This window comes from Hippopotamus amphibius, chromosome 12 (assembly GCF_030028045.1).
Source record: "Hippopotamus amphibius kiboko isolate mHipAmp2 chromosome 12, mHipAmp2.hap2, whole genome shotgun sequence".
Taxonomy (NCBI): Eukaryota; Metazoa; Chordata; class Mammalia; order Artiodactyla; family Hippopotamidae; genus Hippopotamus; species Hippopotamus amphibius.
This window is the reverse complement of record NC_080197.1, coordinates 31,722,002-31,748,843: the sequence shown is the minus strand read 5'-3', so window position 1 is coordinate 31,748,843 and position 26,842 is coordinate 31,722,002. Positions and strand designations below refer to the sequence as shown.

General features: G+C 43.4%; 1 protein-coding gene across 6 annotated transcripts in view; it reads left to right on the top strand.

Annotated features, from left to right (window-relative positions):
- DNAAF9 (dynein axonemal assembly factor 9) overlaps window positions 1-26,842 on the top strand; it is a 139,729-nt gene that overhangs the window by 105,318 nt on the left and 7,569 nt on the right. For all 6 annotated transcript variants that reach the window (XM_057701122.1, XM_057701121.1, XM_057701120.1 and 3 more), the window contains 6 exons: window positions 1,396-1,521; window positions 10,548-10,585; window positions 18,869-19,004; window positions 21,115-21,201; window positions 25,210-25,316; window positions 25,637-25,711. In XM_057701122.1, the coding sequence (XP_057557105.1) occupies window positions 1,396-1,521; window positions 10,548-10,585; window positions 18,869-19,004; window positions 21,115-21,201; window positions 25,210-25,316; window positions 25,637-25,711 (569 nt within the window). The remainder of the gene's footprint in view (window positions 1-1,395; window positions 1,522-10,547; window positions 10,586-18,868; window positions 19,005-21,114; window positions 21,202-25,209; window positions 25,317-25,636; window positions 25,712-26,842) is intronic.

The following is a 26,842-nucleotide window of genomic DNA, read 5'->3' as shown; positions in this document are numbered from 1 at the left end:
CCGAAGAACTGACCTTTTGTGATAGGCTGAGTCAGTCAGGAAGACGTTCTTAGAGTGGCCACTGGTCTGCCTGGGGTTCAATGTCCAGTTCATTCACCTACCCTGCTTAAGGCACCATGGATTACAGCACCCAGCAACTACCTTACATTCTTATTTCAGAGACAGACAATAAATTAGAAAATACAGCATGTGTAGCTGATGTTAGTGCTTTGGAGAAGAATTGGGGTGGGGAGTAACAGAGGGAGGATAACTGTATCACATAGGCTGTATGAAGTCAGAGAATACCTCTCTCATAAGATGCCAATTGAGCAGAGACCCAAAGAGGGTTGAGGGAGTGAGGCTTGCAGACATCTGAGGAAAAGAGCTTTACAGGAGAGCGGACAGAGAGTACAAAGGTGTGAAAGTATACCTGGCATGTTCAGGGAAGAGCCAAGAGGTCAAAGTAGCTAGATTCAGGTAAGGGAAGAAATAATAATAAATGAAACTCATTCCTGCAGTGCAGGGGTCAGAGCTTAGAGGGCTGTGTGGGCCATTGTAAGAGCTTTGGCTTTCAGGCTGAGTGGGATGGAAGCCACTCACTCAGTGGCTTAGCTGATGGGGTTAGCATGACCCCTCTAACTTTTGTGTTGAAAACGGCTTAGGGAGATGCAAGGACAGAAGCAGTTTGGACCCAGTGGTAGAGTGGGAGTATGAACATAGTTATGTTTTGAAGATTAAGAAAAAAATGGAGTCAAAGAAGACGCCAAATAAACTTTTGGCCTGGCAGCTGAAAGAGTAGAGTCTCCTCTGCTGAGAAGGACAAGACCTCGAGAGGAGCAGATGTGGGGGAGTTGGATCATTAACGTATTAAGTTGTAATTGAAAACATCAAGTTGGCCCTGGAAGTCTGGAGTTTGGAGGAAGTTCCAGGCAGGAGATGCAAACGCAGTTAGTGTTTGACATGTGTCTGCTGACTTGGAGATGTGTCTTATAATTTGTCTTTCTCTTGCCTGCAAGTTCTATGAGATGAAAGGCGAGGAAAGAGCTATTAAAGAGAATAGGCCAATGCAGGAGCTCCTAACTTGATTAGAAAACACCAAGTCCCACCCTCAGAGCCCTAAGGGTCACTTACAGGCTTCAGGGTGGGGGGAGGGGAGGCCGGGGGGGCAGGCGGTAGGGTTCTTTCTTCCACTCACTCTTGCATAGTTAGAACTACAGGAACTCAGAAATACAGAAAGACTGTGGGCTCCAGGGGCTCTAAATGATGAAGTGGGGTCACCCCCAGGAGCCCAGTCACAGTCCCTCCCTTTTGGTTTTCCTTCCACCCTTGCTCACTCAGCCACTCTGAAAGCATTCCCCCTTTCCCCCACTCTGAGGCACCCACCAATAAACTAATTATTCCCCTTTTTCCCCCCAGCTACACAGATGTTATGGATGTTGTCCAGGCCCTGCAGACACATCCAGACTCAAATGTCAAGTCCTCCTTCACCATTGGTGCCATCACAGTGTGCGTGGAGCCCCTGAGCTGCTACATGGAGCACAGGTACATACTTAGGATCACAACGCCCACAGAGTGTGGTGTGTTTAAGTGTACAGAAAGCAGTTTTCTCCCACCTACCAGTAGGAGACACATCTTTATGTGTGTTTGTCCTTTGGAATGCATCAGTCTAACTTATATGTAATAAATGCCCAGTCATTATTTGATTAGTGCTAGGTCTTCAGAGCTGCTCTTTGGACTGGCAGCTTCTCACCACTTTGTGCACTGAAAAGTCACCCTTCTAGGGCGGTGGGACTTGACATAGCTTCTCCCAGAAAGAAAAGAATGCCCATGGCAGGCTTTTCTTTTCCTCTTTACTGCAGGGGAGAGGCGTTATGTCCCAAGGCACTTGGAGTACCTCATAGATACTTTTTCATGTGGTTAAGCCATCTTAAAGCATCTTACCTCAGTTAATGACATTCATTCTCACTACTAACAGGTGAACTTTTTTTTTTTCTACTTTGGAGGTTATATAACAACAAAGAAAATTAGGTAATAATTCACCCATAATCTCACTAACTCAATGTAACTATTATAATTTTTGTGAATTCCTTTATGGTCTTTTATGTGCATGCTTTTTTACAGTTGTGGTATACATATAATTTTATATCCTTCTTAAGTTAACATGTAAACATATAATGTAAGTGAGCATATATACATTCCTGTGTTACAGTGGTAATTACATTTTGATTGGTTATGTAATCATTATGTGCGTGTATGGACATAATTGTTTTAACCAGCTCCCCAGTGTTAGTCACATAGGATGTCTCCAACTTTTCACTCTCATAAATAATGCTATGGGAACATATTTATCCATATAAATTTCTCCAATTTCAGATAATTTCTTTAGAATAGATTCCTCAAAGATATATTATTAATTAATTGTATGATTAGTTTTATTACTCTTTATTCACATTTCCAGATTACTTTCTAGTGGGTTTTACAGTTTATCCTGCACCAGTGGTATCTGGAAGTACCTATTTCATCATGAGAGAAGTCCTCACTGGGAAGTTTCACACATTACATTGTCCCCTCTTAGAGCTATTTGACTTCCTCTCCCTTTAGCCTAGTAGAATGTATCCAAGGTCTGTAATTGTGGCTTTTCTGGCTAGTCCATAGTATTATTATCTCCTGGTGACTGACTGATCTATCCTTAGATCTTCATCTGAAAAAGCTCCCTTCTTACTTGAGTCCCAAGTTGATACCTTCTGACTTCATGTAGAAATTACATTAGAAGTTACTTCACTAATCACCTTAAGTAATCCCAAGAAATGTCTTGACCATTCTCCCTTCTCTTTAGCTCTGACCTAGGGTCTCCTCTCCCATAATAAAGCTAACGTGGTCTAGTTTTCCTTCTGCCTTAGGTTAGGTTGTTGTAGTGAATCCTGAGTATCCCCATTGTACTTCAAAATGCCTAATTGACTCTTAAAGGCCACTCTTTCTACCATCCATGTCTCTTCTTTTTCTCAAGTTTTTACTTAAAGATGAATAAAAGCAGAAAGAGGTCTAACATGGGACTAGACACAGCCAGAGATACTAACATAGGAAGGTAGGAAAAGATAGTAATAGGCAAACAACAGACAGAGATTACACTCTAGACAAGTACTTTTCTACACCATCGAGAAAAAATTAAGGAGAAGAGAAACTAACAGGGTGGTGTGGTAAGAGCTCAAGGAAGAGATATAAAAGGTCTGGGGAAATGGGAAGGAAGGATCTTCCTGGGGTGATGGAAATGTTCTGAAACAGAATTGTGGCAATGGTTGCACAAGTCTGTAAACAATTTTTTTAATTTATTTATTTTTATTTATTTTTTGGCTGCGTTGGGTCATCGTTGCTGCACACAGGCTTTCTCTAGTTGCAGAGAGCAGGGGCTTCTCATTGTGGTGGCTTCTCTTGTTGCGGAGCACGGGCTCTAGGTGTATGGGCCTCAGTAGTTGTGGCCCATGGGCTCAGTAGTTGTGGCTCGTGGGCTTAGTTGCTCTGAGGCATGTGGGATCTTCCCGGACCGCGGATCAAACCCCTGTCCCCTGCATTGGCAGGCAGGTTCTTTTTCTTTTGTTCTCTTTTTTTTTTTTTTTAATTGGCTGCATGGAGTCTTCATTGCTGCACACGGGCTTTCTCTAGTTGTGGCAAGTGGGGGCTACTCTTCATTGCTGTGCACAGGTTTCTCATTGCAGTGGCTTCTCTTGTTTCAGAGCACAGACTCTAGGCACACGGGCTTTGGTACTTTTGGTACTGTGGGCTAGGTAGTTGTGGCTTGCGGGCTCATATGGAATCTTCCCGGAGCAGGGATCAAACCCGTGTCACCTGCGCTGGCAGGCAGATTCTTAACTACTGCGCCACCAGGGGAGTCCCCTCTGTAAACAATACTAAAAAAAAAAAAGTCGAATTGTACACTTTAAATGAGTGAATTTTATGGTGTGCAGGTTATAAATAAAGCTCTTAAATAGAAAAGATCAAGGGAGAGGGAATTTAGCTAACAAAAGCAGTTGAAAGATAAACTGTTAGAGTCCTAGAAAGAAAATAAAGATAATAATAAAATTGCTATGGAAATGGAAATCTCAAAGCAGTGAGAAGTAGACACTGCTGGAACAAAATCGAGAGGAAATATGAAATTCCCTCGCTGCCCAGTGGTTAGGACTTCTCCATTCTACTACAGGGGGCACAAGTTCAGTCCCTGGTCGGGGAACTAAGATCCCGCAAGCCACATGGCCAGAAAAAGGGGGGGGCAGGTGGAGGGAGGGGAGGAAATCGACAAAGAAATGAAGACCATTAGAGGAAAGAGAGGAATTATAGAATACAGATTTAGCTTTTGTGAGGGCAGAAATCATTTCTGTTTAATGCTTAGTTCATAGTCTGTGCTTATGAAGTATCTGTGGAATTACTGGGTGTGCCAGCATGTGAGGAATAAGTGTCCTTGAATAGAATTTAATAAGTAAATAAATAAACAAGCTAAAGATAAGCATATAATCTCTTTAAATATAGAAATGAGGGTAAACTATATGAATTATGGTTATGGAATATAAAATATAAGTGGAATATAAAATCTAAAATCAGGTGGGTTAAGAAGGATAAGAGATGAGGACTTACCTGGTGGCACAGTGGTTAAGAATCCACCTGTCAGTGCAGGGGACACGGGTTTGAGCCCTGGTCTGGGAAGATCCCACATGCCTCGGAGCAACTAAACCTGTGTGCCACAACTACTGAAGCATACTCGCCTAGAGCTAGTGCTCGGCAACAAGAGAAGCCACTGCAATGAGAAGCCCGCGCACCACAATGAAGACCCAACACAGCTAAAAAATAATAATAAAAAAATAAATAAAATTCTTTAGAAGAGTAAAAAAAAGTATGACATCAAAAATAATACTTGTTAATAAATCAAAATTACTGATTTGCTAATTTTTTAGATATTAATGAGAAATTTCCAAATTTACCTTTGAATTCATTCCAGAAAGTAATTTACTATAGTGGTTTACTAATGCTCTGCTGGAAAACTAATGATTAGCCCATGGCTCCGTACATGGGCTGTGGAGCTATCTTCTTTCACGTGCATGGGGGTGCATGTGGAATAGAAAAAGAGAATTATGGGACCCATGATGAAGTATAGAAAGTTATTGGGACTTCCCTGGTGGTCCAGTGGTTAAGACTCTGTGCTCCCAATGCAGGGGGCCTGGGTTCAATCCCTGGTCAGGGAACTGGTTCCCACATGCCACAACTAAAAGATCCCGCACACAGCAACAAAGATCCTGCTTGCCGCAACTGAGACCTGGTACAGCCAAATAAATAAGTGAATATTAAAAAACAAAAAAATCTGGTTTAAAAAAAAAAGAACAGAAAGTTATTAAATAACATTAATTCCATTCCATTAAGAAAAAAGTTAAGTGGCCAGTGTTAAGCCCATAACTTTTTTTTTTTAATTAGTTAATTTCTTTATCGGCTACATTGGGTGTTTCTTGCTGCACATGGGCTTTCTTTAGTTGCAGCGAGTGGGGGCTACTCTTCACTGCTGTGTGCGGGCTCCCCATTTTGGTGGCTTCTCCTGTTGAGGAGCACAGGCTCCAGGCCCGCGGGCTTCAGCATTTTCGGCACACGGGCTCAACAGTTGTAGCTCATGGGCTCCAGAGCACAGGCTCAGTAGTTGTGGTGTACAGGCTTAGTTGCTTCACAGCATGTGAGAACTTCCTGGAGCAGGGATTGAACCCATGTCCCCTGCATTGGCAGGCGGATGCTCAACCACCGCGCCGCCCAGGAAGCCCAAGCCCATAACTTTTTAAAAGAAAAAACAATCCAGGAATTCCTTGGCAGCCCAGTGGTTAGGACTCGGCGCTGTCACTAGCATGGCCTGGGTTTGATCCCTGGTTGGGGAACTAAGATCCTGCAAGCCGTGCAGCATGGCCAAAAAAGAAGTAGAAAGGAAAAAAGTCCTTACATGGCCAACTGTGGTAGACTAAAATGATGGCCACAACAAAAGCAGCCCCTGTGGTAGACTAAAATGTTGGCCCCAACAAAAGCAGCCCCTGTCAAGAGCTGAAGAGTTGAATCTACTTCTCACCCTTTGAATTTAGTCTTAGGCAGTGTGACTTGGCTTTGACCAGTGGAACATCAAGAAGCATGAAACAAGCTAAGGCTTGAGCAGCATTTATACATTAGGGCTTGCCGTCTCCTGCTTCTGGGAGCTAAGACCACCATATGAAGAAGTCTGGGCTAGGCTGCTGGAGGATGAAACACCCAGCCATCCATTCCTACCATCTAGACTGAGACCCCAGTTGGGCCTGTGAGTGAGACCATCTTAGACAATCATCAGCCCCAGCTGAGCTGCCCCAGGCCTAAACAACTGTCCATTCAACCTATAGAATTGTGAGAAATAATAAATCATCATTATTTTAAGCCATGTAGTTTTGGGGTGAGTTATTATACTGTAACAGTGTAGGAAAATAGATACATTCATACACTTTTTTTTTCATACACTGTTGATAAGAATGCAAAATGATTTAATCTCTTTGGAGACAAATGTGGCATTCCATTGCTAGAATTTTTTTTTTCATTGCTAGAATTTTATCATGCAATTTTATTTTTACAGATGTGCAAACATATATATGTATAGGGGTGTTTGTTTCAGGCAGAATTTTTAATTCCAAACAGTAGAGCCTAGTCCAGCATGTCTAGTTGGGGAGGAATTTACTAATGGACATTATAGCTTGCAGAGTCTCTAGGAGGGTGAGGCTGCATTGGCCAGGCAGCCAGGTGGAACACTCAAACTTCTTGTAGGGCTGCCCCGGTGAAGGGGATACCTCAGCCACTTGCTCCACCAGGAAATGGAGTCTGCTTACCATACATTCCGTCGCTCACCGTGCTCATTGCCACTTGGAGTCTAGTTGGTAGAACTTAAGTCATATGCCTGCACCAGATGGCAAGAAAGGCTGGAAAAGCAGTTTTCTGCCATTTACTTGAGGAGGAGCTTCCTAAATCCAAGTCTGGGAAAGGTGTTTAGAAGGTGCTGGGCAGTCTGAAATATTACAGATGTGCTCTGCAATGTTCAAGACAACACAGTTAATAATATCAAAGAACTGGAAATAACCCAGATGCTCGTAAGTAACTGTTTAAATTTGGGGATATTCATATAATGGAGTGCTATGCAGGCATTTTTTAAATTCAGATAGTTTTTTATGTACTAACATGGAAAATGGCCATGATATTTTGTAAAGTGAGAGAAGCAAATTACCAAAACAATATGTATTTTTTAAATGTTTATTTGTATACGCATAGAAAATATCTAGAAGGATATATACCAAACTGTGAATAGTGGTTCCTTCTGGGAAATGGCCAATTCCTTGGGGGCAAATATTGAATGATAGGGAAACCATTTGATATTTTATAGTATCATGTATATTGCTTCTTTTAATATAATAACTATTGAAATATAATCCATGTCATAAAATTCACTTTTAAAATGTCACTTCAGCAGTACTTGTTTTTCAGTTCAGTCACTGTCTTCAATTCAGTCACTCCCCATTTCTTCCTCCTCCCAACCCCTGACACCTAGTCTACTCTCTGTTTCTGTAGCTGTGCTTATCCTGAACATTTCATATGAATGGAATCATACAGTATGTGGCCTTTTGTGTCTGGCTTCTTTCAAGATTCACCCACGTTGTAGTGTGTGTCAGTTTTTCATTCCTTTTTATTAACAAATATTCCATTGTATGGATATATCACATCTTTTTTATCCATTCATCAATTGACGGACATTTGAGTTATTTACATCTTTTGGCTATCACAAATATACTGCTATGAATGTTTATGTATAAGTTTTCATATCGTTGTATGTTTTCTGTTCTCTTGGGTGGAATTGCTGGGTCATATGGTAACTATATATTTAACTTTTTGAGGAACTGCAAACTTATCCAAAGCCATTGCACCATTTGCATCCTCACCAGCAATGTATGAGGGTCCCCATTTCTCCACAGCTTCACCAATACTGTTTTTGTCTATCTTCAATAATATTACAGTTTAGTAGGGAGGACGCTATGTAGAGCAGGAAAGGAGTGAGCCAACATTTGTTTTCCACTGTTTGTTAGACACTGATGCTTTACTCCTTTCAATTCTCAAAATCCCCATTAGGTATTTTGGGAGGCATTTAAGGTAGGCATCATTACCATGTTTTACCATGAGGAAGTTGATGTTCAATTCACTGAAGTTAAATAATTTTCCAAATGACACGCCCATGTCGTGTACAGTTAATCATGATATAGGGTAGGAAGTGCTATAATAAAAGATTCATGTAATTTTATAAGAACTATAAAAAAGCAATGATAAGTCATATTTGGATTAGGAAAGAAAACCAGCATATGAATTTGAAGGACAAGGATGCCAAAGATGCCGAGATATGAAAAATTGCATGTGTGCAAGTCCATATGTTCTGAATATTTTCTTTGCTGCTGTTTAAAACAGGCAGCTTGGGACTTCCCTCGTGGTCCAGTAGTTAAGACCTTGCCTTCCAATGCAGGGTTCAATCCCTGGTCGGGGAGCTAAGATCCCACATGCCTCACAGCCAAAAAACCAAAACATAAAACAGAAGCAATATTGTAACAAATTCAATAAAGACTTCAAAATTGGTCCACATAAAAAATCTTTAAAAAAAACTTAAAAATAAAAGTAAAGTGAGCAGCTTAATGACCCTCTACCCTGTCAGAGGTTTAAAATATCAGCATCCAACCTGTGATTGGATAAGATGCCTTGAGGGGGAACATTGCTCAACCTTGTCTAGGATGCCACTGGTGTGAATTGCTGTGGGCTGCTTCAAAAAGTAAGCAGGACCCTGAGAAGGGCTTTTAAGGACACGTACTCCAAAGTCACAGGCACTTACTTGATAGGGACAGACATTTTCTAAGAATGCATTTGCTGCGGGGCTGGCCATTCAGTGGACTTTGAGCGCAGTGAAGTCAGTGAGGTCTATTCTTGGGAGACTCCTGTGTGGATGGCTCTTCCTTTGTTCCAAGACTCCTGACCTTGCTCAGACCACATGGGGGTTCCTCCATGGAATTTTTTAGAAACCACAAAGGAGTCAGGCAAATGAACTAGATCCAGAGCCCAAAGTTGTATTCATCCAGCTCACTCATCCACCAAATTTGGTTCCAGATTTGGTTCTGGCTGTTGTCAGAAGTCAAAATAAAAGATAAAAATTTGCCATCACCAAGGAAATTGCAGAAGAGAAACTCCCCTCAGTGTTTTGAACAGCGTTAATACCTGCCAACTAGACCAGCAACAATTGAGAGGGTGGCTTCAGCAAGCATCTTACTTGCAGGGGAAGACAGCACAGGAGCTCTGTGGTGGCACACAAACCTAGGTCCCTGTGTAAGCCCTCCCGTTTCCTAGCTGCACGTGGGGCCTTGGGCCATGTGTTTAGCTCGCTTAGCCAACCTAAACCCATTCTTTGCAGCTTTTAACTACCCAAGGCACAGGGTGGATATGATAATAAAATTTTATATGTGAACTGTTTGCACGGTGCCCAGGCCATGGTAGGACTTCATAAACTGCATCTGTTCTCATTAGTGTTAGCTTTCTTTGCTAAGAAGAGCGCTGTGGTGTTTTAGAAGTTTTAAAGCACTGAGAATATGAGTTTTTCTCTGGAGCTTCCTGAAGAGCTACAGTTGTTAACTCACACTTTGGGTTAGTCACCCTCAATCCAGTCAGTCAGTTTCCTACATTTCATTCACTATTTGAGTTCAGAATAGGATTAAAGAGGACTTCCCTGGTGGCGCAGTGGTTAAGAATCCGCCTGCCAGTGCAGGGGACACTGGTTTGATCCCTGGCCTGGGAAGATCCCACATGCTGTGGAGCAGCTAAGCTGGTGTGCCACAACTACTAAGCCCATACACTGCAACTACTGAAGCCCACATGCCTAGAGCTTATAGTCTGCAACAAGGGAACCCACTGCAATGAGAAGCCCGCGCACCACAACGAAGAGTAGCCCCTGCTCGTTCCAATTAGAGAAAAGCCCGCATACAGCAACAAAAACCCAAAGCGGCCAATTAATTAATTAATTTTTTAAAAAGAATAGAATTAAAGGGTAATCAGGATTCTGTTGTGCACAGAGGGAAATATGGCAGCTTTGGTACTGAAGGCCCTTGGCACAATTAGGCAAATGTAATTCTTCTCATTTTCCCTTGAGATTTCCCCTTTACTATTAGGACAGTGTCTCTTTGGTGTGGGTGGGGGGGGTGGCGAAGGACCAAGCTCTCTTTCTCCATTTCCTATAGCCTTAAGAGCTGGCCCTGTCCCCAGTATCCCCTGTTCAACATTCCACCCAGAGTTGGCCACGTTAGGACTTCTGTGGGGTTTCTGGCTTAGGGAACTTCGGTTCAAAAGCTATGAAAACCTTTTGTATAACCATGGCTATCCTTCATGTTCAGTGTTGCCTGCCGGTTGTCCCGCTGAATAAGTCATCATGTATGTTAGTGATATTCACATTTTTGTGAGAAATAATCAATGAAAATTCTGAGGTTAATGGTTTTAAAATATTTTTTTCTCCCTAGATTTCTCTTTCCTAAATGTCTCGACCAGTGTTCACAAGGTAAGCAATATGCTCTACTTCCTGCCTGAATGCCTTTCAAATTCTATTTAGATGCAGCAGACATTTCTTCATGCTCCACCTACCATTCTGAAATCTAAAACAAATAAAACTGATCCAGGGAAAACTTGGGCATTTTTTGCTTTTGCCATATTGGATAGGCAGGTTTCTTCCAAGAGTTTGTCTCTTAATGATAATAAATTGCCATGGCAACACCTCTTCTGAGCTGGCCTTAAGTCTGCCCTGGCCTTGCAGCTAATGCCAGTGGACTGAGTAGGTGTTCCTTGCCTGTGGAGGAGTAAGATTTTGATGCATTTCTCCTGTCCCATGAGTGCAGAGTATGGCCCAGTGGAGCCTTCTCCCTTAATCCCCTGCTACATATACTGCAATTTTCCACATCTCCTTTATAACATTTAGAAAAATCCACCCATCCTGTAGATTATACTCAACCTTGCATTGTCCTGCTGTCTGGCAGCCTGGGAGAAGCACTTTTTAGTCATATTGGCTCTGGTGGCTGAAGACCCAGAATAAATTCTAAATTTCCTATAGTAGTGACAAAATACTTGTTGTCAGAAGGCCTGGGGTCTGGCCTTCCTGAAACAGCCCAGCAAGTAGAAATCAGATGGAAGAAAATAACTCAGCCTCCCCAGCACATTTTTGCCCTGCTGATCGCATTGCCAGTCCACAGGGAATGGAGACAACAGAGCCTTAACAGGGCTGTTGTCTTGGGAAAGAGCTGAGCTAGAGGCTGTGCAGGGCAGGAGGCCGGGTCACTGGAGAGAAGAATGTGTGTGTTGGACTGCTGCACTGGGGAGTCTCAAATCTAGCTTTTAGAGCCGCCTGTTACTTTCTAGGCACTGCACCCCAGAAGCAGAATTGAATGGAGGTTGGCTGGGTCTATCCACAGTGTCCACCCCAGGTGGATTAAAGAGATTTCATGGAGGTTGAGTAAATGGGATCTGGTAACAGACTAGATGGTGGGAGGGGGAGGCATTGAAAAAGGAGGTATCTGGAATGACTCCTACGTTTCTAGCTTGGGAGGATGGAAAGGTTGGTAGTACCTAGCCTTGATATAGACTATGTAAGAGAAAACATAGGTCCAGGAGATAACCAAGGAGAGCTGTCTGGTCCTTTGATAAATTTTTGGAAGTTGTGATCAAAGCCAGGGGTATGGGCTATAGCAGCCCCTTGTCCACCACATGATCGATCACATGATGATTGCCACTGTAGTGCCTCTTGGCTTCTTCTTTTTTTTTTTTTTTTTTTTTGGGGGGGGTACACCAAGTTCAATCATCTGTTGCCTCTTGGCTTCTTGACATCTTCTCCTTCAGTGCACTTCTGTCTTTTTTTGCATGTGGGAAGAGATGATCAGGCTACCTTGGCAAAGAACCTTAGGGAAGTATTCTGTCATTACTGTCCGTGAACCCAGGATGATACTACAAGAGGAAAGCCCTTTTAGGCCAAGACTGAATGAGTTCTGTCTGGCATTTGGTAGGCATATTTCATTAACACTGCCTTCCAACTCATTGTTCAAAGGCAACATGTGTCAATTCTGTGCTTATATAAAGAAGACTGCAGGGGAGACTTCCTTGGTAGTCCAGTGGTTAAGAATCCACCTTTCAATGCAGGGGACACAGGTTCGATCCCTGGTGGGGGAACTAAGATCCCACATGCTGCGGGGCAACTAAGCCCATGTGCCACAACTACTGAGCACATGAGCCACAACTAGAGAGCCGGCATGCCACAACTACAGAGCCCACACGCTCTGGAGCCTATGCCCTACAACTAGTGAGAACCCCGTGCACCACAAGGAAAGATCCCATGTGCTTCAACTAAGACCCAATGCAGCCAAAAATTAAATTAAATTAAATTAAATTAATTTTTTTTAAAGGAAAGCTAGGGGAAATTCCCTAGTGGTCCAGTGGTTAGGACTCAGTGTTTTCACTGCCACAGCCCAGGTTCAATCTCTGGTCAGAGAACTAAAAAAATAAAAGCTAGGAATGTGATCAGATGTGGACAGATGATCTTGAGGCCATATATGCTGTTTTCTGAACTGCAAGGGGCTTGTTAAGTGATAGTGCCTTGGTAGACATCTTCCCCTTACATCTGGGCCAAAAGGACCCAGTAGACTGATCTGACCCAGCTCATCATGGAATTGGACCCTCTGGGGAGAGAGGAGATAAAAGGCAAGTATTTCTTTCTCCTCGGAGATTTGGTGGCTCTCTTAGAGGTGGGATCTGCCACCAGTAGACAAACATTTAATGTCCCGAGGGAGCAGTTGCCTCCCTTCGCTCCTGTTCACGAGTCAAGCTCCCTGATTCATTGCTTTTATAACAGGGGATTATGTTACAATGATAAAAGCACTGTATTGCAGCCACAAGATGATGTGTATTACAGAAATCCAAGGATTAGGAAATAATCTCAATGCTTAAACAACAAGCAAGGCTCATTATAATGCTGGCTTTAAAGCAGAGCACAGATATTTTACTACCATGACCTGCTTTTAGAATTATCTGTAGATAATTTTGTCTAAAAGAAGTGAGATCTGTATTCTTCTGGGCTGCTGGAAGCCTTTAGCCAGACTGGGATGGCCAAACAGACCTCAGAGATGTTTCTCCACTCTTGGGAATGGGTCAGGCCAGGCTGCCTGCTCACTCACAGCCAAGACTGGTGAGACACTGGCCAAATCAGAGTATCCACTCCTTGATACAGAGCAGAAGGAAGCCCCTGGCCCAAGCAAGATGAAACAGCCCACAATGGCCTCTTCACCCTGTGCTCCAGATAACTGCTGTACCTTGCCTCAAAGATGGCATTTCCTCTTGGCAGGTAGCAGTTTGCATAGCTGGCCTAAGGAATGCTGGGGATAATCCTTTTGCTTGTTTCTCCATAAAGCAAAGCCCCATTTCTATGTCCAATACCTGACCTAGAATCCAAAGCCCACAGGGTTTGTCTCCATGGTACTCATGGGGCAGACAGGACTTTGGGCAAGGTGTCTGTCAGAGACCCAGACCCTAGCCTTCTCTCGGACAGGCCAAGCCTATGCTTGTGACCCTGGTGCATGCCACTCAGGTTGGTACATTTGCAGTAGTCTGACTCTCCAGTTTCTTCTGCCCAAGAAGATACTAGATAGAGTCCTAGAGCCTTTATAGATCCTCTCTTAGCCTTTCCTGGCTCCTCACTGCAAGGTCCACCGCAGCTGTTCTTGTCTTCCACCCCTGGGAATCTCTTGGGCCTCCTGCAGGAGCCGGCTTCCATAACTGCCATCTCTGGAATGTGCTGAGCCTTCTAGAACCCTGCCTGCTTCCCCACTGTGCCACATTCTGGGCCTGGCTTCCTCGCCTTGCCTTACTCAGTTTCCAAAGGCCCAGCCACTTCCTATGGCTGCACCAGAACAAGGGGTTCTGGCAGTAGGCTTGCCAGGCTATCCTCACTGCCTCACCACAGCCTCCAGAGTGAGCTTCTTAAGTGGGAATGGGAGCACAGGCACTACCAGTGTCACCTTTGTTAGGAGACATCCCTGACGCTCTAACTGTACATGGTCCATCTTAATGTTAAAGCTGATGAATAAGAAGGCATGTGAGGAACCTGTTTTAAATAGAATAAACAAAATGCAGGCCCATCCTCCATTTGAGTTCCTAAGTCTTGTGCTGTTACCACATCTAGGCCCTACAAGAAGACCTCGAGGATAGACGTTTTATGTGTAGGAGAAGCTGTTAAGAAAATGTGGTGTGTATTCCTGTATACTTGTATACGCGTAGGCTATCTGAGGAGGCATACCCAAAATCTGGTTATTAGTGGTTGCCTCTGGGGAGAAGAAATAAGGCTAAGGGTGCCAGAGAAGGGAAGAAGAAATTGTATACTGAACACCCTTTTGTACCTTATGAATTTTGCACCAAAAATATGTATATACTAATAAATCTTAGAAACCTTTTCAGATGGCTGTCTGATGAATGGTACTTGCTCAGACTTGCAAGTGGGAAAATTTGGGGCATGTGGATACTCACAGCTTAGTTGCTTAGGCAGCTGCCTCAGAGGTCAGGTTGCATGTGTCTTTTATTATGCTTGGTTCATTTGTTCATTTATTCAGCAGATCTTTATTTAATACCTGTTCTAACCCAGTCCTGGGGAGTTAGGAAAGGTGCTGGTAGAGGTGCTATTCAAATTGTCTACACCCTTAAGGAGGAGTTGGCCCTCCTTTTTAAAAAAAAAAAAAGGAGGGAAAAGATGGTTCCAGGCAGAAGATACAGCAAGATTGAGGGCTGATGGTGACTAGAGTATGACTAGGGCCCTGAGGAAATGCAGCATGCAAGTAGGTCAGGCAGGCCAAAAAGTTTAGATATTAACCTAAAAGTAATTGGAATGCATTAAATATTTTATGTAGGGAAGTGATTTGATCAGATTTATGTTTTTGAAAGAAAGATTACTCTGACTACAGTAGGAAGAATGAATTGTCGTAAAGGAAGCCTGGAAGTAAAGAGAATGAGCAGTAACCTAGTGAAGAGAGAGCAGTGGTCTAAAGCAGGCAGATGGTAGCAGGGACTGTGAGTGGAGGATGGACAATGGCCCAGGTTTGGGGAACTGGGCAGTTGGTGTGCCTTTCACCAAGTGACCACTTGAATATCAGGGGAAGCCACTGAGGAAGCTCACCCTCGAATCCTCAGAGGTCTCTCAAGCACTGTGCAGAGGCAGACGGGCCGTATTTGCCTGAGGTTGACTGACTTGCTGTGGAGCACTAACAGATACCTGCGAAGAGCAGGACTCAGAACCAAGGAGCAAATAGATTCCCAAACAGCCTGTAAGCACTCAGGAAGCAGATTCTGTGCTCAGCAGTTGAGCCCTACCTCCTGATATCTGTGATCCTAGGCATATCATGTACCCTTTGTGTGTGCTCTGTCCCCATTGTAACACACGACCATTGACCTATCCCCTGTTCCCTGGTCATGAATGGAATGTGGTTATGAGGTTAGATTCAATCTTTAGAGTTTTAGAACACTTTTTATTAGTATGATTGGTGAGAGAGAGAAAGAAAGTATCACTAACTTCTGCCTCAGACCAGAGGCAGGGGCCAGGGGTCCTGGAAGTTGCCTTCAAACTAGTGATAGCCATACATCTAAACCACGCACTTCGCAGCCTAGGCTGGTGAGAGTCACGTGACTTAGCTTCCTGCTTGTTGCTCTGGCTAAGGTCCACGTGCCACAGCCACCTCTGTCAGTCTGAGGAATGGATCATCTGTCCAGGCTCCTTGGTATACAGGTAAGGGTCCCACTTTCAGATGATGAGATGGTGTTGATGGTGGTGTCAGGTTGCATTTAATGAATTCTTACTCTCTGTAGCCTGTGATAAGCATTTCACAGACAACCTGGAGGTATGTGTTCCCATCTAACAGAGGAGGAAATTTGGGCTCAGAGAGAAAGTTAAGCAATTTGCCTAATGTCACCCATGAATAATTAGTGGAACCCAAAATTCAAACTCAGGTTTGCTTGACTGTAAAACCCATGCTTTGGGACTTTCCTGGTGGCGCAGTGGTTAAGAATCTACCTGCCAATGCAGGGGACATGGGTTCGAGCCCTGGTCCGGGAAGATCCCACATGCCATGGAACGACTAAGCCTGTGCACCACAACTATTGAGCCTGTGCTCTAGAGCCCGTGAGCCACAACTGTTGAGCCCATGTGTCGCAACTGTTGAAGCCCACATGCCTAGGGCCTGTGCTCCACAACAAGAGAAGCCACTATAATGAGGAGCCTGCGCACCACAATGAAGAGTAGCCCTCGCTCGCAGAAACTAGAGAAAGCCCGTGTGCAGCAACAAAAACCCAACGCAGCCAATAAATAAAATAAATAAATAAATAAATTTTTTAAAAACCTGTAACTTAAATATAATACTCAAAAAAATGAACCAAACCAAAAAAAAAAAAAAAAAAAAAAAAGCATGCATCACCTTACTTACAAAAAAAATTTTTTTCTCATGCTGGGAAGTTTTAAGATCTACTCTCTTAGCAACTGTCAGTTATTCAATACATTATTATTAACTATAGTTACCTTGCTGTACATTACATCTCCATGACTTATTTATTTTATAACTGGAAGTTTGTACCTTTTGACTCTCTTCACCCATTTCTCCCACTCCCTACCCCCTGCTTCTGGCAACCACCAGTTTCTTCTCTGTATCTATGAGCTTGGTTTTTGTTTTTGTTTTTAGATTCCACATATAAATGAGATCATATGGTATTTCTCTGTCTGACTTACTTCATTTAGCATAATGCCCTTGAGGTCCATCCACCCATGGCAAGATGGCAAGATTTCATTCTCTTTGTGGCTAACATTCATACATCTTATATCTTATTTATCCATTCATCCACTAATGGACACTTAAGTTGTTTCCACATCTTGGCTATTGTGAATAATGCTACAGTGAACATGGGTGTGCAGATAGCTCTTCAAGATAGTGATTTCATTTCCTTCTGGTATATGCCCAGAAGTGGAATTGTTGGCTCGCATGGTGGTTTTATTTTTAATTTTTTGAGGAATCTCTATCCTATTTTCCATAGTGGCTATACCACTGTGCAAACAACAGTACACGAGGTTCCCTTTTCTCCACATCTTCACCAACATTTTTTATTTCTTGTCTCTTTGAGAATAGCCATTCTAACAGGTGTGAGGTGCTATCTCATTGTGGCTTTTTAAAATGATGAATTAAGAATTCAACTTAAGAAGTTAGAAAAAGAACAAGAACTTTTGGACTCCCCTGGTGGCTCAGTGGTTAAGAATCCACCTACCAGTGCAGGGGACGTGGGTTTGAGCCCTGATCCAGGAAGATCCCACATGCCACGGAGCAACTAAGCCCGCACGCCCTAGAGCCCATGCTCTGCAAAAAGAGAAGCCACAACAATAAGCGCACACACTGCAGTGAAGACCCAAAGCAGTCAAAAATAATTAACTTTTAAAAAAAGAACAAAAACTTTTTAAAAACTAGATTATAATAAAAAAGATTGAACCTATAAAACAGATCTATCTAGCATGTTAAGCAACACTATGGAGATGCAGTCAGCAAAATCTAGACTGAGAGAAATATGCAAGATGCAGTTTTTCAACACAAAAATCACAAAGAGATAAGGAGAAACTGTAGATTGAAGGAGAATTATGAGATGCATCAATGAAATATAATGTGTGGGCCTTGTTTGGTTCCTGGTTCCAAAAAATTAACTCCAAGAAAATATTCTTGAGAGCGAAAAATTTGAATATGGACTAGGTATTTTTTGTTAAAGAATTTATTGTTAATCGTTCATTTTTTTAGAGTCCTTATCTTATGGTAATACATACTGAAATATTTTTGGATGAAATAATAGGACATCTGTTATTGGCTTCAGAATCATCCAGTGATGAAGGAGAGGAAAGGAGAAAAGGTTGGGGTATGGTATAGAAGATACACAATTAGCCAGATGTTGATAATTCTTGAAGCAAAGTGATGGGCACATGGGCATTCATTATACTGTTTTTTTTCTACTTCTGTATATGTTCGAAATTTTCACAATATTAAATGAATAAAAATGGTTGAATAACACAAATGCAAATGATATTATAGCAAAAATGGTGTATATGCTGTGATCATAGCCATGTAAAAGTGAATATGGAAGAGTAGTTATAATTGTGTTGGCATGGTGAGAGGTAGTAAATTCCCTGATTTCCCAATTATCTGTAGTGTTGTAGGTTTTACTTCTATATTTTCACAGAAAGTTTGGGAGTAATTGTGGCCCACTCCACAACCTCTCTTTACGTGAGCCACCACCCTTCCTTACTGTGTCACTCTGTGAATATCTTTGTTAGCACTTACCTTGAAATTGTGGGTCCGTGGGTGAGACTTCTTCTTGACTGTACACTCTTTAAGAATGGTTAGTACCTAACATATGGTTTGTGTTTGGTAAATGTCTGTGTTCTGAACTGGTGGGAAAGTCATTGGCCCCAGTTCCTGATGAGGTTAAGTACGTGGGATATGGAAAGGACCCTAGGATGAAAAAGCTGCAGGTATCAAAAGTGGAATTAAGACGACAGAGGAGGTTAGGAAGTGAGGCAGCTACAGAGTTGAGGCCATTCACTCCAGGAGGTTGCAGTAGCAGAAAGAGGAACAGAATGATGGCTATATATATCAGTGTTGGGGGGCAGGGGTGTCTACATGAGGGGGCTGGTAGAAGGGGTGATCAGGGGTGGGAGCAAGGGCCCACATTTGTGCAAACCCTCAGCCTCAGTCAGGACTCTGAGGGCTGAATCAGTTTTGGTTTTATTCCCCAGGCCTGGTGAGTAATGTGGTATTCACCAGTCACACCACGGAGCAGAGGCACCCTCTCCTCGTTCAGCTGCAGAGCCTCATCAGGGCTGCCAATCCTTCCGCAGCCTTCATTCTTGCAGAAAATGGGATTGTCACCAGGTAAACTTACCAGTTCACTTCACTCCGCAGGACCAGCCACATTCTCAGATACGGCACTCTGGCTATGCCCACTGGGTCTTTCCACTTTATCTAAGACCTGAGCGTTTGTAGAAGCCAGGTCTTGAAGTGCTTTTGATTCTGTGTGAAAATCACCAAGAGGAGCCCACGTGTCAGTATCCTGTAGTGTTTTGAGACATTTTGTTTTGGTGCATTCACATTCTCATTCATTAAAGGATGGAAGTTGAGACTCTCTCAATGTTCTTTGTGTTAAGATGTGAGAGAAATGGCATAGAAACATAAGGAAATTATATCTTTACTTCATAGACTTGTGTTCAAATTACAGACTAAAAATAGAGAATTAGTGACAGTGTGCGTGTGTGTGTATGAAGAGAAAACGTCTGGTCATATAGCAGTTTTGTGTGCTCAATAAGGATGCTAAAAGGTGTATACTTTTTATATAGTTTTGACCTTTGAGCAATACAGATATTTTACATATTCAAAAATTAAGTCAACGAGGAGGGAAAAAATACAAACAAAAAGTGACTCCATCTGTATGTCGAAGTAATAACAACCATACACACACAAAATAATTCAAGTAGCTTTTGAACATGATCCTCTGTTGGAATCCTGATTCCAAACAACACCACTGATTAGAAAAGGGAGATTATAAATATGAAATGGGAAAGGTAAGGAAAAACCCTGCAAATGTTGGAGTTGAGTTGGGGCACTCAATATAAATTCATTATTCCAAAAAAAAATGTATATTCCCTAGTTCTTTCCATTAAAAAGGACCAGAAATAATATCACAGTAGCGATTAATACCTCTACCTCTAGATATTAATTTCTAAGTACCAATCTCCAGTACAGGGTATCAGGACTCCTTGAAGGATTGGCTGATTGCAGGTTTAGGCAGTAGAAGTACAAGGTGAGCCTAGTACACTTTATGCCAGAAAAGCAGGTAAGTGTTCAAAAATTAGTGGAGGTATGTCAAAAGGATACAGAAGCTAGCTTAGGAAGCTCCCATTGGCCAAATTTGGGACAACCTGAGTATATGAGAGAACCATAAAGATAATGGATTGCAGCACATGGAATACAGTGAGTCTATGATGATACTAAAAAAAGGGAGAGGGACAGGGCAGTAGAGCTCTCCTTTGTAGAAGAATGATAGCTAGTAAATAATGGTTTATAGTACTAGAAAGTCACCATTTTGTAACCTTTTGTATCATACTTGATTTCAGCAAGAATTATCAATGGATGCTAAAAGCAGTGGATGACAGATTGTTGAGGAGAAGGAGATTCACTTATCTCAAAGTATCTGTCACTCCACAGACTACTTACTACTTACAAAGAGGGAAAAGTACCTTCACAGTAGAGAGGTCTAATCTAGAAGACATGACATTGACCAAATGATTAAACTTATTAGCAAGACTACTAATGGGACAGACTGACACCGTGTGCGTCCTTCGCGTGACACTGTGGGAAGGACATAACCTCACTTGGCCGTTAATCTTGCCAGAAACGTTTAACCGAATCTAATTGTGAGGAGCAAGCAGACAAATCCAGGTTGTGGGACACAAGACAGCTGGCACGGACTCTAAAAATGTCAGCTCCATGAGAAACAAACCAAAAAACAGAGAAATTGTTCCAGGTTGAAGGAGAATAAAGATTATAAATTAATGAGCAGTCCTTGATTGGATCCTGAGTGCCCTGTCCCCCCAAAAAGGGGGAATTTGAAAATGGATGTGTATTAGATCAGTCCTTCTCCAGCTTTAATGTACACATGAACCTCTTGGGGATCTTTTAAAATGAGGGTTCTAATTCAGTAGGTCTGGAGTAGTCCAGAGATCCTGCATTTCCACTGAGCTGCCGCGTGATACCAGTGCTGCTGGTCCTCAGTATTAAATTCCCTGGGTGTGATAACACTGTTGTGGTTCTCTAAGAGAATGTCCTTGCTCTTAGAGGTGCATACTAAAGTATGTAGGGGTGAAATAACAGGAAAAAATATATGTGTATATACTTGTATGTGTGTATGGGGGTGTGGAGAGGTACAAAATGTGCAGATTAAGGTGGATAGTTTTAATTAACTTGGGTTTTCTGTATGTTTTCAAAGGAATGAAGACATTGAACTGATTCTCTCAGAAAATAGTTTTTTGAGTCCTCGGATGCTACGGTCTCGATATTTAATGTACCCAGGCTGGCAAGTATCATCATTGAAAAGTAGCTAAGATTTCTTTATAAACTCAATGATTTATTTATTTACAGGAAAGAAAAAGGCAAAGTGGAAATACCAGGTGTGCTCTTGGAGGGTGACAGTGGCAGCTACAGCAGCCTGTCATGTCTCAGTAGCCACTGGCCTTGCCGGAAGCCCAGTGATCCACACCTTGGGATCCAAATTGAGAACCTTGCTGGATGTTGAGACTAAAGAAATCATCTTATAGGCACTAAGTGCAACAGTATCCTGCGTTTCCTCTAGCTTCTAGTGAGGGTAAGGTGGCTGGCATGAAACCAAGGAGTTATGACCCTCCTGGGTGAGAGAGTCGCTCCTGAGAATATTCAGTCCTCTAGGGTTCCCATCTGACAGGTAGGTTCCCTGCTCTTGTGGCCCAGGGGATGTTCTCTTCTCTGCAGGTGGCCTCCCAGCCTGAACCTGTCCTCCAGATGGGAGAGGAGGAGAAAAGAGTGTGTGAAGTGCACTGTAATCATATTTCCAGCATCACTTGAGCACTTACTGTGTGCTACACATTATTCTAAGACTTTACTCTCCAGTACAGCAGCCACTAGCCACATTTGGCTACTTAATAAAATGCGAATGTATATTAATAAAAATAAAGTAAAATTTAAAATTTAGCCTTTTAGTCTCACAAGCCACATTTCATAGCTTAACGGCTACCTGTGACTGGCAGCTACTGTGTTGGACAGTACAGATCCAGAACATTTCCATCATCAAAGAAAGTTCTGTTCCCAGCGCCACTCTAAGAGTTCAGCCTGCGTTATCTCATTAATCCTCCGACCAAGCCTGCAGCGTGGTCCATTTTTTTCTTTATTCTAGAGATAAGGTAACTGAGGCAGCAAGGAGTTAAATGTCTTGTCCAAAGTTACACAGCTAGTAAATGAAAGAGTTGGGTTTCAAATCCAGGCTGTGTGGCTTCGGAGCCTGTACTCTTTTTTTTTTTTTTTAAGTATAATAGATTTACAGAGTTGTATTAATTTCTGTTGTACAGCAGAGCCTGTACCCTTAACCGCCACGCTGTGCTTGTCCCTGTATGGAGTGGATAATAACTAGTTTCTCACTGTTGAAGGCTCAGGGGAAGACAATTGTTAAAGCTTAGCCAAAACCGATCCCTCATGTTGACTTGGATCATCTTATTATCCTTCCTCACTTCCCTCAGCCACCTCTCTATATCCCCCAGCCACCTCTTACATCACTAGTATTTTGTACCAGCAAAAAACTGATTGTACTACTCTGTTAAAAAAAACAGGTCAGTATGTAAAATTGAAGGTTTTCAGGCTTATTCTTAGAAGGAACCTCTGCTTTGAGTCACATCACACCTAAACATAAGTGGGTCATCCCTTATGCCTGAACAAGACAGTAATATCTTAGCTAAAAAGAAAAAGATGGAGCTTCTGGGGTGAACCTACTGACCTTTTTGCTTCCTATGGGCCTGGTCCTGAGACTTCTGCCGTGTCCACCTGGTGGAGATCAGTCCTTGTAGAGAGCCAGAGATGGAAGGGCCTCAGAATCACACTTCAGGCCCTCCCTTCTGAGTCCACTCCTAGAAATCAGATAATTTGCTGTTTTAACAAGATGGCAGTCATCAGACTCCTGCTCTTCCCTATACACTACTCCCCTCTCTCCTTGGGTGAGGGCCAACCACCTCACAGTGAACAGGCTTTAACCGCAGGGTGTACTCAGCTTCGTGCTTTGCAGATTCTCAACCATTCCCCTCCCACAGCCCTCTGTTGTCATCGACCCCACCCCCCACCTCCGCTGATAGAAGGGCTTGTTCCTAGTCTGGAAGGAAATGTATGCTTCCCCCGGCCCCTCCAAATTCCCCTAAGGATACAGGCTCTGGACATAGAAGCCTGAGAGGCCCATGGTCTCCAAATCTCATTTGGGTGCGGAGAGAACAAAAAGAACATGTCAGTCTTGCAGAAATGTTATGCCGTCACCTACCTTACTTTACAGAAATTGCAGAGTAAGCTACTTTCAACAATATAAAATTTGAAACTGCAGTGCAGTTTTAAAATAAAGGAAGCTAATAAGAAAATAGACTGGAGGGAAGTGTTTGCATCAGATGTGACAAAGGGTTAATATAGTATTTGGGAAGCTTGTTTAGATATTTAAGAAAAGTAACCCGTATCATATAGATTTGAACAGTCCACTTAAGAGGAAGTATAAAAGGCAACTATGGTAGCACCTATCAATATGTCTTACTAGTTGTGGCTCTCGGGCTCTAGAGCGCAGGCTCAGTAGTTGTGGCACACAGGCTTAGTTGTTCCCACGGCATGTGGGGTCTTCCCAGACCTGGGATTGAACCTGTGTCCCCTGCATTGGCAGGCGGATTCTTAACCACTGCACCATCAGAGAAGTCCGGGCGTTTTTTAAAGTGGCAGCTGTGGTAACAGAATTCCACATAGGTAATACTCAGAAATGCAGAATGGTGCCTCACTGTTGCTTTGATTGACACCTGTTACACTTAGGCAAAAATATCTATAATGCTCATTGCTGGGGGAATTGTTGTGAAACTAGTATACTCATCTACTGCTGGAGGTGGTGTAAATTACCCATATTATGCCCTCTCCTGGACCCATCCCAATCAAGGGATTCATCCCAAAGAAATCATTCAAAAGAAGGAATGACAGTTCCATAACTTTGGAAGCTAGGTGGTAGGCATTCATTATACTACCCTTCTGTCTTTGCCTATCTTTGAAATTTTCCATAATAAAAAGTTAAATTTTGGGGGGTTTCCCTGGTGGCACAGTGGTTAAAAGTCTGCCTGCCAATGCAGGGGACAGAGGTTCAAGCCCTGGTCCGGGAGGGTCCCACGTGCCGCGGAGCAACTGGGCCCATGTGCTGCAACTACTGAAGCCCAAGCATCTGGAGCCTGTGCTCCGCAACAAGAGAGACCACTGCAAGGAGAGGCCCGCGCACTGGAATGAAGAGTGGCCCCCGCTCTCCACAACTACAGAAAGCCCGTGCGCAGCAACGAAGACCCAATGCAGCCAATAAATGAAAAATAAATTAATTTATTTTTAAAAAGTATATATAAAAGTTAAATTTTTTAAATGCTGTTTTTTTCTTTCTTTCCTTCTTTCTTTCTTTCTTTCTTTCTTTCTTTCTTTCTTTCTTTCTTTCTTTCTTTCTTTCTTTCTTTCTTTCTTTCTTTCTTTCTTTCTTTCTATTCATTGGCTGCATTGGGTCTTCATTGCTGCACGTGGGCTTTCTTTAGTTGTGGCAAGTGGGGGCTACTCTTCGTTGCGGTATCCAGGCTTCTTATTGAGGTGGCTTCTCTTGTCACAGCACATGGGCTCTAGGTGCATGGGCTTAAGTAGTTGTGGTGCATGGGCTCAGTAGTTGTGGCACACGGGCCTAGTTGCTCAGCGGTATGTGGGATCTTCCTGGACCAGGGCTCAAACCCATGTCCCCTGCATTGGCAGGAGGATTCTTAACCACTGCACCACCAGGGAAGCCAAAAATGCTGTATTCTTAATGAGTCTGTGGTGGTCAGTATGTCTGCTGAACTCAAAACAGAAAATCGATCAGAGACACCCCAGCCTTTTAGTTCCTTCTGGAGAGTGTACACATCCAAATGTACAGTCTGTCAAACTGCCCTCAGTGAGGGTGGGGCATAGTGGGAGCCAGAGAGTGGGAGGGGATCCTGAGGAGGAGCTCCAAAGGTACCAGGAGGGACATCTAATCCCAGTTGGGACACTGGCAAGTTTCAGAGGTAGAGGGGGTCTTTGAGTGTAAGGAATTGCTACTCCAAAGAAGGTAAGACCTTCTTGCTCTAAGGGGGCAAACATGCTTCTCAATCTCAAGATAAAAGAGACATAAATGCTTTCAAATAAGTGTTTTGTACACAGAATGGCATACAAGTAAGGGAGAATTCAAATATGATAAATGATATGTAGTTCTTTCCAGTGTAGTATGTAATAACACTCAAAGCCTGATTACTTGTATTTATAATTTTTTAAACCTTTTAAGGTATGAAGGTAAATTTGATGCTGGATCAGTCTTTCCATTAATGGTTCAGATCTGTGTATGGTTTGGTCGTCCCTTGGAGAAGACTCGCTTTGTGGCCAAGTGTAAAGGTAAGCCTCGACTGGGACATGTCACAGACACTGGTAAAGAATGCCCCAGAGCTGTCCCTGCTTCCTGGCACCATATTAGTATTCTTTGTGCTGTCTCTTCTCACCATTTGGGTCTGAAAGCAGCAGGAATTTGAGGACCCAGGAGTCCCTTACCCCTGGAAACAGTGTCAGAGCCTCTGGGGGAGGACCTGGTGGGGGTACCTGTGAACCCTGGTCCCTAGAGGAGGTGCCTTTCCAGTCCCTAACCCTCCCAGCTGTGCCGCCCTGCACTTGGCCTCTGCCCCCAAGTGAATAATAGCCCTGTTCTCTTCCTCCACCAGCAATTCAGTCCTCCATCAAGCCAAGTCCCTTCTCTGGAAACATCTACCACATCCTGGGCAAAGTGAAGTTTTCAGGTAACTGGGGGCTTGGATTTGGGAGCACTACACCTCTCATGATGTGAGTTCATAGCCTCCACTGGTGCCTTGCAGACCACTGATGCGTCTTAGACTCTCTCACAAAACCCTCCCCTCTGGGTCTTACACCATCAGGCTACTCAGTCATCCCTTCCAGTCAAGGTGTCCCAGTCTTTCCCCAGGTCCTCCTGCTCTGCAGTGGAGGATCTGTTTTCCTGCCCCTGGATGAACCTGCCCAGGGCATCTCCTCACAGCTCCTTGACTTCCTTGTTCTAGAGACTCACACCCCACCCCTCTTGAGCCATCCATGGCCTCCTCCTGGACCTGTCACCAGGAGCTACCCCAATGCTGAGCTCACCAGCTCTGGATCCGTTTCTGGCAAAGTCTTCAAGCCTTCCACTTGCCCTCTCCTCCCCACTGTTCAGTAGAACTGTTTATCAGCCTGGGGCCCCAGGAGCCTTTGGAACCTGAAGTCTGTCAGTCCTGGGCTGGGGTTCAGGGAAGATGTCAAAACAAGGAGCTAGTTAACTCAACATTGAGAACGTGGAGAATATTCCAGGGAAGAGGCATAGCATGTGCTGCAGATCTGAGATAAAAGCACATTTCAGGAACCAAAAAGAGGTTACTGTGGCTGGGGCCTAGGGGAGGAAGTGAGTGAGTGTGTCTGTTAGGGCATCTTCGGCAGTTATAACAGAAAACCCCAGCTCAAATATCAGGTGTTAGCTACCTAGGAAGAAGTAAAGCAGTCTGGCAGCACAGCGAGGCCACTGAAGACCTGGGTAATGCATGGCTTCTGTGTTCTTCCATTCTTGGTGTCAGCTTTTCCTCAGGTTCCCACCCATCATGGTTGCCAGGGAGTGCGGCAGGTCTAGGTGTCACATCCAGACACAACATCCAGCTGATGGAAGAGGCCGGCTCTTCCCGTGGGTGTCTTTATCAACTCCTCAGCAGACTTCTCTCATTGGCCAGGATTGAGTTGCCCATGGAGTACTGGTATTGGAGGAAGCAGGGGATGCTGGGCAGGCAACCAGAGTGTCTGCAACAGGGACCCCCTGAGGGTTGTAAGCATGGAATCATCTGGGTTCAGATAGGAGAATTAGGTGACAGAGCCTGTATAGAAGGATCTCTCAA